Source organism: Vipera ursinii, assembly GCF_947247035.1.
Source record: "Vipera ursinii genome assembly, chromosome: 6".
Classification (NCBI taxonomy): Eukaryota; Metazoa; Chordata; class Lepidosauria; order Squamata; family Viperidae; genus Vipera; species Vipera ursinii.
The window spans coordinates 78369875-78390764 of record NC_139515.1 but is presented as its reverse complement, the minus strand read 5'-3'; the positions used below and the strand labels follow the sequence as shown (position 1 = coordinate 78390764).

Below are 20890 nucleotides of genomic sequence, written 5' to 3'. Positions count from 1 at the left end.
AGATCCATGGCAGGGTTTCTTCTGTAAGACTGTCACCCGAGATTTCACATTTTCATCTTGGCGCTTAGCTATGGATACATCACTAAACCCAAGCCATGGAAACATTGTGGGAATCAGAATAGCCTTGCAGTCTCTTCTCCTTTGAGATGTGTCTTTCACCACGAAGCCGTGAGTTTTGAATAAAATATATGTTTTCCAAGGTTGTCTTTCAGAATATGCTTCTCACCTGGAATGACCTATATGTTTATATTCAGAGCTGAGCATCTAGAAATATATTTTTATACATGGCACATATTTTCTTCTTCTCTTTCCCCTTGCCCTCCTCCATCTCTTAAAAACCCTTTATTAGCCAAGAAGGGCTTAAGGCATTCATCAATTAGCACATTCTGTATTGTTGCTGAAGCTGCTGTTTACCTTTAATATAGCAGAGCACAATTTATTTCAGGGTCTAGCAGCCTCCTAGCTGTTATACCAAGGGGAAGGAGTCAGCAGTAATGCTGTTGATAGTTGCAACTAAAGGTAGGCATAGACCTATGAATAAGGTTTCACCTGCCTTCTTTCTCCCTTCCAATATTGATTTGTATCACAACACTTCTATTCATTTCTCATGTGGTTCTGGATTTTTTCTTTTCTTTTAAGTTTTGGTTTTCAGGATGCATGGTGGGGGAAAAACCCTACTGTTCCATCTTTCAATCTACTGATTAAGGAATTTTTTAAATTCTAATTTTCTGTAACAAAGTGGGTTTTTTCCCCCCAGGTTGTTGTAGAAGAGAAATTGATGATCAAAGTGGTTTCTATTTGAGCCTTGCATATTGTTTAAAAGGTGCTTAATGTAGGCTATTCTCATACTGTTTTTCATACTAACAATATAAAGCAAGCTGAAGGAAAAGTAACCCAAGATCAGTCAGTTGTGGTCTTTCTTAATCATTACAACTACAAACGTCTAAGATAGGTTTGGCTGACTTGCCCAGTCAGTTCTATGGGTTTGTGAAGATTTGAATCTGGGTCTTCACACAGCTCATCTAGCATCTTAACCATTATGTAATGCAGTGAAGTTCATATAGAACAGGGGTCTTCAAACTTGGCCCTTTTATGACTTGTGGACTTCCAACTCCCAGAATTCCTCAGCCAGCCAGGAATTCTGGGAGTTGAAGTCCACAAGTCATAAAAGGGCCAAGTTTGAAGACCTCCTGATATAGAGTGCCACCAATTCCTAATACTTCTGTCATATTTCATTGATAGCCATCATGTTCTCCATTGCTTTGGGACACCTCTTCTGTCCCAATCTTCCTTTTAAGCAGCTTAGAGATACTTCCAGATGTTATTTTCAAATTATTTTGTAAAAGTGATCAAAGAAGAAAATTCTGTAGCATATCATTGGAGAGTAATCAAATCAAATTTAGACTTTTTTTATTGCTTCAACTCCTACTTTCCGGAATGTTGCCTTCAGCAAATGTCTTAAAAGGCAACAATTTTTTGGATCCAGAAAAATTGTCACTCTACATTTAAATAATGGAGATCTTCACCACCACCATTTTATCGTCAAAATCACTATGCATGGTAGGGTAGATTGAGAGACCGTGACTGTTAGAAGAGGATTTAAGCTGGGTTGTCCCTCTCTTACTCTGATTCTCAAAAGTCCTGCTTCATGGAAAGTAAGCAGCCAGTGACATTAATTTCATTTCATTGCAATAACATAATTTTATATCTAGCCTAGTATCTAGCTAATATTGCCTGATTTATAGCCAAACCAGATTATCTTTGATCAGTATTTGGATGAGAGACTCCCAGCAAATTTGAAGATCTCTGGATTAGAGTCAGAAACGGGAAGCATATCCTAGAAGGCAATAACAACTTACTTCTTTACTGCGGGGGGGGGGGGGAAGTGGCTCAGATTAAAAGTGATTTACTTTTTGATATGTTTAATATTTTTTTAGATTATATATAATTTATATTTACTCCAAGTTAGCTTGATCTTATGTGTTGGGATTTTAACTCCTAGAATACTTTGCCATGTTTTTCTTTTCAATTTTGGGGAGTTATAGCCCATTACGACGAGAAGGTCACCTTTTTGTAGAGATTATTACCCAACCAATCTATTGAAATAGTCCATATTCCAGCAATGCCTCATTGGTTGCTCACATCTGTGCCTAGATGCTTGACTCTGGAGACAAAAATTCTGAGATTGGAAAACACTGCTGAACATTGTGCCCAAGTTATCCTAAGTAAGAGCATACTCCCTGTGTTTGATGCAAAGGATGAAGGTAAAGCATTATTTTTCACAAGGCAACTGTTGGTAAAAAAATCACCCTGAGAAAACTCCTTTGGAGTCTTACAATGCATTAAACATATGGTAGTTGAAACGTTTCAGGTAGCTAGAGTTCAGATATTTCATCTGTATTATATGACTGTCAGCCGGCTGAGATTCTAAAGATGAGATTGACTTTGGAAAATAGTATCTTAGTTTTTAAAGCACGATTCCCAGGGTTTTTGTTCATGCTCTTTGTTCATGCTCTTTCTCCCTGCAACATGGGACTAAATAAAAGGCAAAAGTCTGCAACCAGCCACCACTTGTTCAAGTTGAGAAACTGATTACCAGCTTCAGAACAAGGCATGGATTGAACTTCATTTAAGGTACTAACTTTTTCAAACAGCAATATCTCCAGTTTTTAGGCAAAATCTTAAACTGTAGGTATGGCTGAGGACTTCTTTTTGAATTTTGACATGCGAGCACAATGGAGCCAAACCAAAGGGTCAAATAACTCAATTTAGAGTTTGCTCCCATTTTTTTTCTTTTGTAGGTCCTATTTAAATATGTGTATGTTAGTGTCTGTAAACATAATCCAGCCCAGCGTTTCTCAACCTTACCAACTTTTAAGATGTCAGAACTTCAACTCTCATTAAAACACACTTCATTACAACTCAAAATTTAGTGGTTCCATTTGTGCAACATGCAAAGCTTGATATATAACATTAGTTTATGTTATGTCTTGGCATGCTACATACTAGGAAACTCAGCATGCTGTTTAGTTGATTGTTCAGAGTATTTGAACAACTGGAAAAATTGGTTAATTCCACAAGCAAACGCACATGTAGCTTTATCAGACTGGCTTCTATTTGCAAAATATTTAAAATCAATATTCTGGGGAAAGAATATCTGTTGCCCAAATTACATCTCCCAGTAACCTCAAGCAATATGGCTATAAATCAAGGTTGTTTGAAGTCATAATTCAGCAAATAACTTAAGAGCCACAGTTCCACGGGTGTATGCATCTCTTCTTGAACCAAAACCATTATGTTCCCAACTTTGATATGATCATTACGTTACTGAATATTGCCTGGAGTGCAATTTTCAGAAGAATGTGGAGTTTCTGGCTTGACCAAAAATATCAGCTCACTCTTTTGATTAAAGGTTAAAAAATAAACACAGATAGATGTTCTCAATCAGCTAATAGCTCAACTTCTTCAAACTGTTTTGTAGAGTAGAGTACCCAGAATACTAGGAGCTCTGCTAGTAGTTCATGTCTGGTATTCTTCATTCAGTGAAGTTTCTTCAACTCTCATTGGTGTTTTTTTCGGGTGACGGTTTTTCTTTTCAGCCTTTCTCTTAGATCAGCCTTCGCTAACAAGTAACACCAGATGTCTTGGGACTACAGTGCCAGAATGTACAATTGTTAGGGGCAGGATCTCTTATTGATTCATTGATTTCTGTACAACCCACCAAATATGTTGTGGTTATTCCTAGTATTTGTATCACTTAGCCGCAGGGTTTGGTTGTTTTGCAGTCCTTTCAACAAAACCTATTAATGCATGATGCCAACAAGGACTTCCATTTTTCATCTGATTATTTGCGGAACTTTCTGCTGATTAGGCATGAGAGGGATTGACAGTCTCAAGGGGACACAGGGAGGACTAGAACCTGCATCTTCCCACACATAGTCCATGTTTACTCTCGACACCTCAAATCTGCAAATGCAATATTCTGTCTAAATCCATGTAATCATAGAAGCAGTTCCTCTGTAGATAATTTGTTTCCTAGAGAATTGTCTTTCCAGGGCTGAAGGCAGTGTGGTAAGTGACAGAGGAAATGGAATTCTAGGTCCTACCTATGGCTTTAAACCTGTCAGGTTTCTACTTCTTTGTGGTTCAGGAATCCATGGCGGCCACTGATGGAAGGTATTGAACATCTCCCTACTGAATACAGGATGTAATTTGGAGATATTGAGTAAAATGATATTGACTGCTGCTGTATGCTAAGGTTCTATATTGGGATAGTCTTGATTTAACAAGAAGAGTCTGAAAAACACTTCTCAAGGAGATGTACATAACTCTTGGAGTTCCTGAAAAGCAACGGTGGTCTAGGCAACAAATGTCACGATGTTTCACTGCAACTATGGCTGGCATTTTCAGAGACAAGATGAACTATGGTGGCATCTTCAGAGGTAAGGATTATGCACTAAACCTTGAAGCCCAACACTGTCCAACAGATAGTAGCGATTCACAAGCAGTACTGTTTGAATTAGATCTGTAGTAGAATTCCATGTTTTTAACTAGTTAACACTGGTTGGTTGGTAATCATAATGGGGTCTGAAAAGCCCGTACCCTCCACATTTCCCCAGGGCCTCCAGCACCCTATGAATTTTGTTTTCAGTAACAGAGTCTGTCCCATCCTCACCAAAGCCTACCCAGGACCTGCAGGATCATCTATCCCCTATCTGGTTACCGACATTCGGATCTGGGTTTTATCACCTGGGCCTTTGATTTGCAAAAATAAAAAAGCTAGAATCTAATCACAATGGGTGTGGAGACATTTAAAGAATCCAGCAGAGGAGTGAGAAAGGATGGGTAGGACTAACATCAGAAGAAAAGCTATTGCTCTTTGTAAGTTGATTTGTTCTTTCTACATAGCATCAACAAACCCGGCTTCAATTCTTATTATTGTGAGCCTCCTTTCAGAAGCTAACTGATGCCAACCCTACTCATTCTTTTTCTTCAGTACATGAGGAGGCCGTGCTGGCTACTGACTGATCTCTTGATCCTTGGGAGCGAAACCGAGGGGAGAAAGTCTAACAAGTGCATCGTTTTGCAGTAAATTAGATCAGATTTCCGCATCTCCGCACTCAGTCTGTGAGCTTGACAGTTCAGTAAAATGTTCCCTTGTAAGGTTCGCCCTCTTAGGAAAAAGGGCAATAATTCATCATTAGGATTTCAGAGTCCAGGTGCAGATGAAAACTGATGGAGCCTCCAGCGAGGCAGGGAAAGTCAGCGGAAGAAGAAAATTTTATCTGAAGTCTAATTCCCTGCTTACAGCAGAGAATAATTAAGATAATATTGCTCCAAGAGTTCTTTAATGATTAAAAATCACATATGTAGGATCCATAAATTGGTGAGCAACAAATTGAGGGGAGGTATAGCATCAGCAGATGCAGTTCTTTTCTTTGTTCCCCCCCCTCTCTCTCTTTTCTTTTAAATGCGCATTATAGTCAAAAATTCACTGATGGCAGAGCACAACCAGCCTAGGAAAACCACAGGAGACCAGCCCTGTTCCAAGGACTTTGTTTAGATGCAACAAATCATTTGTCTGTTATTAACCTAGAGCTTGTAATTATGCAGATTGCCATAGATTTTCCTGGGCTTGGAAGTGAGATTGAGGGTTGTTCAAACTATAGCAGGAAGCTTGGGGCTGGCTATGCATTACTGAACTTGCCACATTTATCATGTTGACTGATGGCAGGAGAATCAGGTCTCGGGTCCCAGTGGTTAATGTAGTGGGTAATTAACTGTCATTTGCCTAGTAATAGGCTGATGATCAATGGTTTGTGTGGAAACAAATTCTAATCAGGTAGCTGATAAATGCTCAGGGGGGAAAGAAAGCAATTGAAATTGAGGACAGCAGAAAAGAAAGAACTAAGTCTAGAATTTCAACATAGGACTCTAGAGTTGTATGATAATAACAGCAAAACAAGAAGAAAAAGTAGAAGATCAACAATAACGGGAAGAGGGGGAAATCTTCTAAATAAATAGCTGTGTTCAGAATTACCCCTTGCTAGCTAGAAAGGATCTCTTACATGGCCTTAAAATGGCGTGCTTGTGAATGGGGTTTTTAATAACTAAAAGCCGCAAGATGCAACATTATTGGACAATATGTCTGATGGTGTTTTTTTTTTAAAAAAATTATCTAAATTGGGATAAGCCACCAAGCCATTGTTTTTTTTGTTGTTGTTGTTTTTGTTTTGTTTTAAGTGAAGGTTTTTTTTTCTGTTTCAGTGAATAAGGATTTGATTTTGAATGATGACTACTCCAGCTCCTTTTTCTTTAGAACACCTACTGGTTTTTTTCTCTTTTCTTCTCCTTTTATTAAGGATTTTGGACATTTGTAGGACTAGTTCAAGCAAGTACGAACTAAAGGGGATGACTCTCCAGCCCCCAAATCAGCATGTGATATTTCTAAACAGGTTCGATAACTAGGGTGACTTTACAGCTTTCTTGCATGATTGTGACTTTCCCAAGATTATTTCCCTGTCCTCTGATGGAAACCAAATACTAAGGTTGAGTGTTCTCAGTATTTGAAAAAGTGTTTCCCCCATAGTAACTTGTGCATATCTTAATATATCCCCAAGATGTTCTTCTCCATATCTCGTTTTAAGAAGAAGTAGGTGAGATGATAAAAGACCCTATGTCTTCTCAATTAGCTCTACAATCCTTTGATGTTGCTTCTGGATACAAGAGACTAAATGAGGTTGAGTTGATTGTGATCATTTTTAGTTGAGGAACCCACTCACATTTGGGAACCCACCCACAGAAACCCATATGTTTCAACATGTGTGAACTAGATTATCATATTAAGCCATTATATTACTTATAAAACTGGACTACCATGTTAGGGTATTATTTATTTATTATTTCGGACCAATATGCTGCTCTAGTTAAATGCCAACTCTTCATGGCTTGCAACGCATGCATAAACATAATTAAAACAATTTTTTAAATTACTTTAAAACAATCACAAAAAATAATACCTGATCAAAACTGAGAAAAGTTGTACCACCAACAGTAATTAAGAACCCTCATCCCACAGGACAAAGCTAAATCAGTGCTTTTCTCCATCTCAAAGTCTTGTTGAAATAAATAAATCCCAATAATTTATTTCTTGGGGCATTGTATGTTATGTGAACACCACAGCTGTGTTTGGGTGATGCAAGTTTAAAGTTGAGTTTGTTGGATAAACCCAGTCTTGGAGTTTTTTCAGTGCTGGATGAAAATGCAGTAATTCATTTTATTTACGTGTTGGATTTATAATTCAATTTTCTTCCAAATACTGAAAGCAGAATAAAATTATCCTGTTTTGTTTCTTCAACAAAAGCTTTGTGAAGGCATCTACAGTCCACTACGAATTAGTAGGTGACCATAAGTCCCTCAAGAAGAACACAGCATGATAATTTTTTTTATAGAAGTATTATGATTAATGTTATTTCAATATGTAATATAGCATTTAGTGGCCTTATTTTAAGAAAATAATAATCATTATACATGTCTTTCTAATAAAGGAGAATATTTGTAGGTCAGGATTGAAATGAAGGGTCCTTGGTGCTCTCTGAGCTTGGTTGGTTTCTTGCAGACGTTTCATTGTCCAACTAGGAAACATCATCAGTGCTAGTGAGGAGTGGGAGTGATTTTCTTTCTTATTTTTAATTTGATCCATCTTCTATACTTGAGACTTGATAGAATACCCTGTTTACAGAAGCCTGTATAGTCTGTACAAGTCATCCTTGACTTAACAAATGTTTGTTTAATGACCGTTTAGTGTTACAGTGGCAATGAAAAAAGTGACTTATGATCAATTCACACACTTATGACCATTGCAACATCCCCACATTAACGTGATCAAACGTCAGGTGCTTGGCCACCAGCTTGTATTTACAATGGTTGTGGTGTCCCAGGGTCCTGGGATTGTGATTGGCAACTTTCTTTGAGAGCTTCTGACAACCAAAGTTAATGGGGGAAACAAAATTCTCTTAATGACTGCATGATTTAAGTACTGTAGCGATTCATTTAACAACCATGGCAAAAAAAAGGTCATACAATTGGGCATGACTCATTTAACACCTGCCTTGCTTAACAATGGAAATTTTGGACTCCATTGTGGTTGTAAATCAAGGATTGCCTGTACTTACAGCATTATGCCTTCACTCGTTTACCATCATAATTCTGGATTTTCTTTCATTTTCTTCACCAGAAATTTCAAGTCTATACATTCCTTATTCCTATAGTAACTAACAAAATTAAAGGGGATTTATTTAATCTAGTGGGACCCTAGTTAGTATTTTTTAAAAAAAAAAAGTGATCTCAGCTGCCTGTCACACTAACACAGTATCCAGTGTGAGTCTCTCAGAGACATTAATAATCAAATGTTCATTAAAAGGAACAAGATTTTCCTCAAGAGATATCAATGCAGTTACCCTCAGTGATATCCTAGTGGTATCTGATTGATTTACACAGTGTGTTAGGAATAGGCTAAGTATGCACTGGACAATTCCTGAGTTAGTACATTGTGAGGAAGATTTACTTAACAAATTATGCAAATCAACTGAGGGTAAACCATAATACTAATTACAGTGATTTTTTTGGACATAGTATGCTGTGGGAACAGCAGAAATTTATTTTTTATTTATTGTTAATCTCGATTTAAAATTAAACATCAGTTTTAGACACAGCTGTAACGTATTCCTGCCCTTCAAAATTGTTGGGGGCAGCAAAACAAGTTCATTTAATCCATGTAACCCTGTCAGGCCAGACATTTAGTTTATTCTTTAGCCCACAGGCCATATCAAAATACAGATTTCCAAACACAAATTATTAATAAAATTCTACAAAAACAATTTAAAATGAAATTGGAGTAAAATACAACAATTTAATGTATAGATAAATAAAATAAGATAAAATTATATTTCAGTATCACCCCTACAATCTACCCCAATCAGTCCCACATATGCCGATCTCAGCCGAACCATTTTACTCGAATGCTGTGGTGTATTAAATGATGTTTTCAGATTCTGGCCACACATAAGGTATGTTGTTTTGATATGGGGTTCCCATTCATTTAATATATGAACCAAGGTACCTGTATCTCATCCTCTTAAACAACAATCAAAAAAATATCAAATCTACTACTACTCCACAAAAAAAAATCATATGGTGTAAAATGGAACCTCCCATATCTGACCATTGTATCAAGCTGTTCTAATCTCGCTGGCAAAAATATCTCCCTAAAATGTTTTGGCAATTGTAACTGTTGTCTGTTTCAAAAGTACGTTTATATTTACACAGCCATTTCAAGTTACCAGGCCAGAAAAGTAGGAACACACTTAATTTGATTGCAGAATTGATCCATTTTCTGGGTTCATACAATCTGTGGAATGACAAATTAATGGAATGAAATGTTTTTGGCAAACACAACCTGTTAATTTCAGGTAGTCTTCGATTTATAACAGTTCAGTGATCATTCAAAGTTACAACAACACTGGAGAAATTGACTTACGGCCCGGTTTACACACTTACAACCATTACAGTGTCCCCCCCCCCATGGTCACATGATCAAATTTCAGCTGCTCGGCAACTGACTCATATGTATGAGAGTTGCCGTGTCCCTGGGGTCATGTGAACACCTTATGTGACCTTCTGACAAGCAAAGTCAATGGGGGAAGCCAGATTCACTGGGGAAAAAAACCTGTCTTAATAACTTAACAATTGCAGTGACTCATTTAACAACTATGACAAGAAAGGTTGTAAAATGGGAAAAGTTACTCAACTAAATCTGTCTTGCTTAGCAACAGAAATTTTGGCTTAGCTGTGATCATGTGTCAAGGACCACCAGTAATTGGCTGAGTTTTTGGTTGCCTTTTTTTTTTTTTTTTTGAAAAAAAACCACACCTTGTGCTCAGGCCTTTTTTAGTGTATTCATCACTGACAGAGGCTCACAACACTATAAACCAAGGATCAGTGATTTGTCAAGCTTTGCTCATTACCATGCTATCTCACAAAAAAACAAAATAGCCAGATCGTGATTGCAAGTTTCCAATGCTATCGCCTTCAAAATCTCACTAGAAATTTGCAAGATTATGGATTAATTTTATTATTGTATTTAGGACATCTCATGACTCACAGGCATTTTATTAGTTTTTTTTTAAAAAAAACTATCTTTTGTCTTTAATCTTTGTTTATCAAAAGTTTATTTTGCTGGCCTTTTCACCGTAATAAAGATTTTATGGTAGTGTGGCCGACCAAAGCTGTACAATCACAACATCATAAAATAAAATGAAAATAGGTTGAATAAAGCCAAGTAAAATTAAAGCACATTTTAAAAGCCAACAAAGGTGCAGAATTGCAACAGTGGTCGACTTTTCACACAAGGGTGCCTATTGGAGCAGTTAACAACATCAAAATGGGGGATCCTACTGGGCAATCAAAGCCCCTCTTTTAACATTTATCATACATACTTTAAAAAGGAGCAGGATTCAATCAGCCACTTCCACTATTTTGATAAAATTGATTATGTGGTATACCGCTCAGAGTTACTTTCTGTAAGACAGGCAGCCATATAAATTTGATTAATAAACAAAATGTATAAATTGACATTCACACATCGACATCCTGCTGAGCCTTGGTGGAGCAGTGGGCTAATGCCTCCTTAAGTAACACCAGCTGCCTGCAATTAGTGCAGGTTCGCATCCCACCAGGCTCAAGGTTGACTTAGCCTTCCATCCTTCCGAGGTAGGTAAAATGAGGACCCAGATTGTTGGGGGCAATTAAGCTGACTTTGTAATAATGCCGCTTGGGGTGTGTGTGAAAGCCCTAATAAGCAGGCATATACATAGAATGAAGGCTACTGCTAAGCTTGTAAGCTGCCCTGAGTCTTCGGAGAAGGGCGGGATATAAATGTAATAAAAATAAAAATAAATAAAATAAAAATACCATTTACATAGCAAAAGTTAGGCTACTGAGATATTTTTTAAAAAAATAATAATAATCATGAACCAGAAAAATACAGCTGGAAAGAGCCTGGTGGGGCCATTTCAGAATGTTGGTGCAGACATGGAGAAGGGCCTGTTATGAGCTGGACTAGAAGTTCTCTTGACCATCACCAGATGGAGCATCTGGATTTCTGTGTCAAAATTTGATCTTAGACTAAAAATAAAAGAAGAATTATATCCATAGCTTCCAGTAAGTCATTTCAATATTAAAGTGCTGAGGTATCATTCAGGTTAGCCCGGATCCGTGTACAAATTGGCTCTTGAAAGTGGGAATTTAGGTCACTGAATCCATTCGGTTGCCAAATTATTCAGATTAAGGAATCCACAGTAGTTAACCATCCACTTAGTAAGCTCTAACAAAGAGGAACTTGACAAATAATTGGTTTCAGAACCAGTTAGTGATGCCTGTGATGTCACAGACCTTAGGCATACAATACCTCCTGGCTTCATTGAGGTCCCATTTCACAAGTGTCTCAGGGCTGTTAGTAATAGCAATTTCCCCCTCAATCCAGGCTGATTTTCATAATGCTGTCAGACTAAGGATTATGTGCATGACCACGCCACGATGTTTAAGTCAGTCTGGATGGCAATTGTTGAAGCAGAACAAAGGCACGCTAAACGTTTATTGTACAGACTGACATTTAAAGAAGAGAATATTTGTAGATCAGGGTTGAAGTTGGGAGGTCCTTGGTGCTATCTGAGTTTTTTTGGTTTTCTTGCAGACATTTCATTGCCAAACTAGGTAACAACATCAGTAAAATGTTGGGATAGATCAGGACATAAAAACATCACTAAAATCAGCCTATCAAATGATGCTTTCCCTCATTCTGGACAGCAGTTCATACAGTTTTCAAAACAATAGGATTTGGCTGTGTCGCCCAACATATCTACAGAGGCACTAGGTGTGAGTTTCATGTAGTAAAAAAAAATCCTTGTGTGTCTTGTGTAGATATGTGTGTGTTGGGGGGTGTCCGTGTGCATATACAGATACGCTGGAATGGTATTCAACTTGTGGATAGCAAGGAATTCTTTCTGTATCAGAACTCACTGAATTTGGCCTGAGTGGTGCAGATTTACAAAGCAGGTTTCGTATTCATTGTCTATGTTGTCAGTCCTGAGATTCCTCCTGTAGCACCTTTGAATTCATTAGCTTAAAACTGTTTTTAATTTGGAATTTCCCTGGAGAGCCATTATATTTTTCTGCTGTCAGCCTGATGTTGAAAAGCAAAGTGGTGGATGTGGCATTTTCATCTATTTACTATCATAGTTGCAAATGGCATTAGCAGGCTATGGACAAAGTATAGCAATTCCTTTTTTAAAAAAAAAAGAAAAAGAAAGTCTATTTAGATGTATTAAGCATTAAATAGGTTCACATTCGCATTGATAACAAACAATGGATCATGAGTTAAGCCCAAAACCAAAGTTTATAATGCAAAATTCCAAAACAACCATTCTTCCTGCATGTGTGGGGAGCTAGTTTATTCCTTGTAATATAATCAGGGGTTGTTTTTTTTGGGGGGGTGGGGTGGGAGACAACCTTGGTACAGTTTTGAACAATGCATTCTTTGCAAGTGCCTGCAGGGCACACACACACACACACACACACACACACACAAACACACACACACACAAATATCTGTTTTGCAAAGGGTTAACAAGCTTCTAATCACCCAATTGATCTTAGCACTGCTTCATAATGCCTTGGTAACACTTGGATTACTGCAAGCAGTTTTGGTCACCACAATCTATAAAAAATATTTTTAAAATATAAAAAAGATGTTGGAGCTCTGGGAATAGTGCAGAGAAGAACTACAAAGATGATTCGAGGTCTGGAGACTAAAACGTATGAAAAACAGCTTCAGGAATTGGGTATATATAGTTCAGTGAAAAAAGAAGGGCATTAGCAGTATTCTAATATTTGAGGAGAAACCCCTCATGCTGGGAAAGGTCGAGGGCAATAGAAGAAGGGGACGACAGAGAATGAGGTGGCTGGATGGAGTCACTGAAGCAGTAGGGGTGAGCCTAAATGGACTCCAGAAGATGGTAGAGGGCAGGAAGGCCTGGAGGAACATTGTCCACAGGGTCGCGATGGGTCGGACACGACTTCGCAACTAACAACAACAATATTTGAGGGGCTGCCACAAAGAAGACGGGGGTCAACCTATTATCCAAAGTATCTGAAGGCAGGACAAGAAGAAACGGATGGAAACTAATCAAGGAGAGAGACAACCTGGAACTAAGGAGAAATTTCCTGACAGTGAGAACAATTAACCAGAGGAATGGGTTGCCCTCAGAAGTTGTGGGTGCTCCATCACTGGAAGTTTTTAAGAAGAGACTGGACAATCATTTGTCTGAAATAGTACAGACTGGCACCAGGCTGCAGCATATCAGAAAACGGGCTGTGTAAACAAATGAAGCCCCCATCCATGAGATGCAGATAGCATGTGAAATCATGCCCCCTCCAGTCTGGAGAAAATCCCCTCTCCACAGAACCGGTCCCTGGTGTCCAAAAGGTTGGGGGGCTTGAGCAGAGGGTTGGACTAGAAGACCTCGAAGGGCCTTTCCAACTCTTGTTATTTTGTTCTGTTCTGTCCCTTTATTGTCAAACATATCCCCCAGCCTACACATGACACTAGTAGCAAAGTAGCAGTATCTCCATTATTATTATTATTATTATTATTATTATTATTATTATTATTATTATTATTATTATTATTATTATTATTTATTGGATTTATATACCGCCCTTCTCCCGAAGGACTCAGGGCGGTGTACAGGGCAATTAAAACACAATATACAATATACAAAGTTAAAATAAATTAAATTAAATTAGCCCTAATAAATAAAACACATTCTAAAAGTTAAAAATTGAAAAATCCCAATCCCTCAGTCCAGGCCGGCAAGCTCAAATAACTAAGTTTTCAGGTCGCGGCAAAAGGAGCGAAGGTCGGGAGCCATCCGGAGCTCAATGGGGAGTTGGTTCCATGGGGCAGGCGCGCCCACAGAGAATGCTCTCCCCCTGGGGGCCGCCAGTCGGCATTCCCTGACCAACGGCACCCTGAGGAGGCCCTCTCTGTGGGAGCGCACAGGACGATGGGAGGTTGACGCCGGCAAAAGGTGCTCCAGTAAATAGCATCAGTCTGCTTTCTCATCACTGTTTTTTCCTCTTTCTTCCCTACTTCAAAGATAGATGAATATTGAAGGAATGTGCATTTTTCTTATTCTGTGTTGGAGAGAGAGTTATTTTCATTGGCTGGTGTGTCTTCCTGTTTGACCTAACACCTCCCCTCTAGGCTAACTCACTACGCAATGCTTGATAGAAACACACAACGCTGAAAGCTTCTATGGTGATAATTAGACTGCAATGTACTGTATGCTGTGTGGTGTTGCTAGTGAAGAGGACTTAGTAGCTGCATTGGTAGCGTACAGTTTTTACTTTTTATTAAATTACTATCTCTCCTGGCTTTACAACAGCGTAATGTAACCATATAAATGCATAAATAAAAGCATACCTTAAAAACAAACAGGTTAAGTTTTACAAGTAAGATAAATCAGGCTAAAAAGGCCAGGATGGTTGGCTAGACTGCTAGCTGGGGAAATCTGCTATTGCAGAATAACACTGCACTGTCCTGCACTGGCTATCCCAAGTTTCCAGCTTTAGTTCAAAGGATGGATTACTAATTGTAAAGCCATCCAGCATGGCTCAAGGGCAACCTTGTCAAGCATGAGCTTGCTTATCCAATTTAGCCCAGTCATCTGAAGGGGGATTGTTGATCTTTGCTCTGTGCGAGGTAAATGGAAGCGGACTAGCTACCAAGACATCCTTTTAATAGCCACCACACTTTGTCCTTGGCGGTAACATTGACCCAGCAGTCCTCCCAGGGAAGCAGGCCAGTTTGGTCTAGTGGTTAAGATAGCAGGGTGGAAAGTGGGAGACTGTGAGTTCTAGTCCTGCTTTAGCCACGAAAGCTAGCTAGATGACGGGCTAATAACCAAGAAATGTTGAGTTCTAGTCCTACCTTAGACATGAAAGCCAACTGGGTGACTTTGGGCCAGTCGCTAGGCACAGTGAGTTATAGCCTCACTTTAAGCATGAAAGCCAGCTTGGTGACCTTGGGCCAGTCATTCTGTCTCAGCCCAATTCACCTCACAGGGTTGTTGTGAGAAAAATAGGAGCAGGAAGGTGTGTTGGAGATGTTTGCTGCCTTGAGTTATTTAGAAAAATAATATACAGCAGGAAAAAGCAAGCGAGCCCTGAAATCTATTTTGTTCAACAGGCTTTTGGCCCATGTTTGTGGATAGCTATTTTTTTAATGACCTTTATTGTAATCTTGTTTTCTGTCTACTGTATTATCTTGGAGATGCATGAACCAGAATCTTATAAGGGTGGTACATTTGGGATCCTTAGGTGATAGAGTCGGTTTAAGGTGCCTTTTATTAATATCTGTTAATATAATAAATTTATATATGGCCACCCAACTCACAAAAAGCATCTCACAGTATTAAAGATTCACAACCCATAAAACACTACTATCACCCCATAGTGGCAATAGATACCTTCATTCTAGCCATTTGATTGCCTCCATATCAGCTTGGGGTCATCTGGCCCACTGACAGAACCACATCTTTAGGGACTCCTGGAGAAATAATGTCTAAGGGAGATGGGCAGCTCAAAAATGTGAAAAATAAATAAAAACAAATAAATAGCAAGGTGGGGGTTCAATCTTCTCTCCAACCTTATCTTTTCAATTACTTGGAACAAAAGAGTAGCATGGCAGAGCTTAAAGTTAAGGCCTTTGAGTAGAGTCTTCAAATTGCTCCCAGAGTATAATATACAGCATTTCTAATGTGGCTATATATAGTTGACTGCCTCATTTACTTTAATAGGCTCTTTCTATAACATAATCATAGCTATAAGCATTGCTTAGGGTTGGAAGGTGCATGAACCACTAATGCTTTCTGACACTTTAAATGACTTCTTCATAAAACGTTCTTTAATAATGGTAAAGCTTTTAGCACTAGGTGTCAAAAATGACTGGGAGACTAGCTTCTCCCCACCAGCCCCAAAGTATTATTTCCTCTTATGCTCAAGTGTATGCATATTATAAATAAATAGCACCAAGGCCGTGGTTTTTGCAGTGTTGTCCCATGGCTGCCTTCAGATCTTCAGCCTTTTTCGTGCTGCATGTGTACGGCTCACTAATGTGATTTTTTTTTAACTTTCTTTCCCCGCCTCTCCTCCCCCCACCCCACATATTGAAATGGTAAGACTTTAATGCACCGCAGATTAATAACGGTAGTTCTAGAGACAAGTGGTAAACATTATGTTATGATGGCAAAGGGCTTATTTGCAAACAATAGATGTCAAGCGGTCTTCTTTCTTTTTCTTTTCCCTCTTTGCCCCAAATTGTAATTTTTTTTAAAAAAAGACAAACAAAAAACAAACAATAAGGTTAGTTTCATAAGTGAAAACAAATACAGATAGTCCTTGACTTACAACCTCAACTGAGCCCCAAATTTTCTCCTGCTAAGTGAGACATTTGTTAAGTGGGTTTTGCCTCATTTTACGACCTTTCTTCTCACAGCTGTTAAGTGAATCACAGTAGTTGTTAAGCCAGTAACACGGTTGATCAGTGAATCTGGCTTTCCCCATTGATTTTGCCTGTCAGAAGGTCACAAAAGGGGGGATCACATGACCCCAGGATGCTGCAACCATCATACATATGAATCAGTTGCCAAGGGTCTAAGTTTTGATCACGTGACCATGGCAATATTGCAAAGGTCATAAGTGTGAAAAACAGTCCTGAGTCAATTTTTTAAGCACCATTGTAACTTTGAACAGTCACTAAATGAACTGTTGTAAGTCGAGGATTACCTATATATGATAGTAGGAACAACAGGGAGACAAAAACATGTGAAGAACAGTTGGAGGAATTGGATATGGCCAGTCTAGAGAAAAGAAGGGGCTAGTGGGGGCATAATAGCAGTCTTCCAGTATTTGAGAGGTTGCCACAAAGACGAGAGAGTCAACTTATTTTCCAAAGCACCAGAGGGCAAGACAAGAAACAATGGATGGAAACTATTCAAGGAGAGAAGCAACCTGGAATTAAGGAGAAACTTCCTAAAAGTGAGGACAATTAACCAGTGGAACAGCTTGCCACCGGAAGTTGTGGCAAGTTTTAAAAAAAGACTGGACAGCCACATGTCTGAAATGGTATAGAGCAGGGATAGGCAACCTTGGCTCTTTTATGACTCGTGGACTTCAAGTCCCAGAATTCCTGAGCCAGCATAGCTCAGGAATTTGAGTCCATGAGTCATAAAAGAGACAAAGTTGCCTACCCTTGGTATAGAGCAGGGGTCTTCAAACTCGGCCCTTTTATGACTCATGGACTTCAACTCCCAGAATTCCTCAGCCAGGCATGCTGGCTGAGGAGTTCTGGGAGTTGAAGTCCATGAGTCACAAAAGGGCCGAGTTTGAAGAGCCCTGGTATAGAGTCTCCTGCTTGAGCTGGGGTTGGACTGGAAGACCTGCAAAGTGCCTTCTAGCTCTTTTCTGATTGATTCTTGGGCGCTTTGTTTGCTCACCCAATCTTCGCTTCTTTCTCTGTGTTCCTTCCGCTCTCCCCACCCGCCATCGGCAGGTTATTTGGTGTGACTGGAAACTGTGCAGCCTGTAGCAAGCTTATCCCCGCATTTGAGATGGTGATGAGAGCCAAGGACAACGTTTACCACTTGGACTGTTTTGCGTGTCAACTGTGTAATCAGAGGTAAGAGACTTGTCAATGCATTTCCATGGGTTGATGCCAGTTGTTTCTGCTTAGGAAAGAACAACCCCAGGCAGGAGATTTTTGCCATTGTGCTCCAGGCTGAACTTTCTTTGATTAACAAGAGCCTTATTTGAAGGAAGAAAAATCCAGGTAAGGAATGGCTTCATTTCTTCCATCCCATCCTTCAGATAATATTCAGATGTATAATGAACCAGACTATCTCATTATTATTATTATTATTATTATTATTATTATTATTATTATTATTATTATTATTATTATTATTAATTTTATTTGTATACCGCCCTTCTCCCGAAGGACTCAGGGCGGTGAACAGGGCAATACATATTAAAAAAACAAGATACAAAAATTAAAAACGATTAAACAAAATGCCCACGAATAAGTTAAAACACATTAAAAACACATTAAAAAGTAGGTTAAAACAGATTAGTAAAACCCAACCCATACCCATTATGGGTATGAATCTCAAGAGTTATCTACTCTTCTACTCTACTTCCCAATTTAATCGTAACTTTGATAGGTTATGGCTTGCAATCAACAATCTGCCCCAGGTTTCGGAGAAGATGAGCAGAAGCGTGGTAACATCCACTGAGTAGAGAAAGAAAGAAAGAACCAGCTGCTCCTACTCGTTGGTGGGTTTCAGGTGCAGCACATGCTGTAACCGTAGTGAAGACTCTACCCAAACAGATCTAGCATTATCCCTTTCTATCCATAGGCTTCCTGTGCCCCCTGGGAATTTTGAGGGCTCCAGATTGATGACCTTATATCTAAAGATGATAGCTAAAACCCTCATCTCTGAGCAGGAATTTAAAAAGTTGCCTGCTCTTTCTTTAAAGATCTGGTTTCATTTGTCCTGGTGCATCTTGGAGAAGCATTGCAAGTTTGGGTTAGGTTCATATTTTGGAATCTAGAGCAGGAGTGTCAAACTCAATTTCATTGAGGGCCGCATCAGCATTGCGGTTGCCCTCAGGGGGCCAGGTGGGTATGGCCAGGGTAGGTGTGACCTACTGGGTGGGCGTGGCTAAAGTGCATACAGCCTACTGGGTGGGCGTGGCCAGCTCTACATGTTCGTACTCTGTCAGCTGAAGAAGCACGCAAGACAGCTGGCTAACGGAAAACCTTTTATTGTCAGAACCGGGCAAGGAACAGACTTACAATGCCATCTATTTATACTCCCAGCTGGCCGGTCGGTGACCAATCAGGGCTGTGCCGGTTTCCCGCTTGTCCTAGCGGGCCAATCGGCGATGGTGAGCTTTGACAGCCCAGAGCTGTCAAGCTAACTCACGCCTGCGCAGTAACCGGCGGTTCTTGACAGCCGAGAGCTGTCAATGGTTACGCTTGCGCAGTTGCTTCCGGCAGCTTTTGACAGCTGTCAAAAGCTGCCGAAGGTTTTACCTCATAACTTGGAACATGATAACATAACATAACACATAACATGTGAATACACAACAGTTCGCATCAAGGGTGCCTATGGGGGCCTGGGCAGGAGTGGGACAGATCTGAGGGTCTCTGGCAGGAGGAGGGTCTCTGGGCCAGGGCCAAGGCAGTGGGGGCCGTTCCCTCACTGTTTCCAGGATGGCTTTGCGGGCCACATGAAACCACTTCGCGGGCCGGATCCGGGCCCCGGGCCTTGTGTTTGACATGTCTGATCTAGAGTTAAAACCAGGGGTCTTCAAACTTGGCCCTTTTACAAATTGTGGACTTCAAGTCCCAGAATTCCTCAGCCAGCCCTGGCTGGCTGAGGAATTCTGAGAGTCGAAGTTCACAAGTCATAAAAGGGCCACGTTTGAAGACCCCTGGTTAAAACTGACACTTCCATCAGCCTTCCAACCTTCTGAGGTTGGTAAAAAGAGAAGCAGATTGTTGGGGACAATATTCTGACAGTGTAAACCACATAGAGAGTGCTGTAAATAACTATGAAGCGGTATATACTGTAAGTTGAAGTTTGTTCCAGTATTGCTAAAACTGGAACAAGACTTCAGACTTTATTATCTACTATTTTAGTAATTTGGTCTTTTTTAGCTCAGTGTGAGGCTGTGCTAAAATTTACAATTGATTCGTGAGTAAACCATAAAAGGAAGAATTCAGATTTCTTGAAAACAACTTCAGTTTCCTGTAACAAAATAAGCTCTTACTACGTCTTTACAATAGCATGCATACATATCCGTTAAACTTCATTCCTGGCAAGGCTCTTCCATCTTTCTATTTATGTTTTAAGTTCTGCTTAACCACATTTGCCTAGGACAGCATTCTCTCAGTGCCAGATATATTGGAATTTTTTTTAACTCTCATATATTCTCAGTCAGATCCAAGACAACTGGAGGGCACCAGATTCAGGAAGTTTTATCTAAGAAATAGCATGTAATTCATAGGTAAATGTGAGCTGCTGGCTTATGGTGGAAGACCAAGGGAAACACTGAAAAAGACAAGGCTTAATTCTGCATATATGGGAAGCAATATCTTACAAGGTGAAACTCCAATAGACACAATAGAAAATTAAGCTCTAATTTATAGCAGGAGATTATTACTCTTCGTGAAACTTGGAGAGGGATTAGTATGTGGCTCTTTAGAAAATCAGCATGTAATGTTCAGATTATAATATTAGTGGAGCTATGCTTTAAATCATGGAGAAAATCTTTGTGGTCGCTAAGAGTCAGCAGTGAGGTTGATGGCACATAATCACTCGATCGAGCAATGTGGTTTAAGCCATGAACCATGAAAAAAACCCATTTGTTTTGCCTTTATCAATTATAAAAGTTAGAAATGCTTCTCAAGAACGTAAGGTAGCAATAACTGCCCAACCTTGACTATTTTTTTTAAAAGCTAAGCAGAAGTAAACCTTGCTACTTCCTCCACCATAATTCACGACGCTGGAGTAGGAAGGTTAGGAAAAGTTATTCTCAAATATATTAAGGGCGAATAATTTCCATATTACTTCTGAGAAAATTAGATGGAAGTGACCATGAAATCACCAGAGTCAAATTCAACTCAAAAGAGATACTCTTTTTCCTTTTTAAGAAAAAAAAATTGTGGGAGTGAGACCAGAGGTTCTTTGGGACTGAAGGTGTCAGC

At 39.4% G+C, this 20890-nt stretch overlaps 1 protein-coding gene across 2 annotated transcripts in view; it reads left to right on the top strand.

The window, feature by feature from the left end:
* Positions 1–20890, top strand: part of LMO3 (LIM domain only 3) — a 94322-nt gene that overhangs the window by 62572 nt on the left and 10860 nt on the right. For both annotated transcript variants that reach the window (XM_083365333.1, XM_083365332.1), the window contains exon 3: positions 17672–17797. In XM_083365333.1, coding sequence (XP_083221459.1) covers positions 17672–17797 — 126 coding nt within the window. The remainder of the gene's footprint in view (positions 1–17671; positions 17798–20890) is intronic.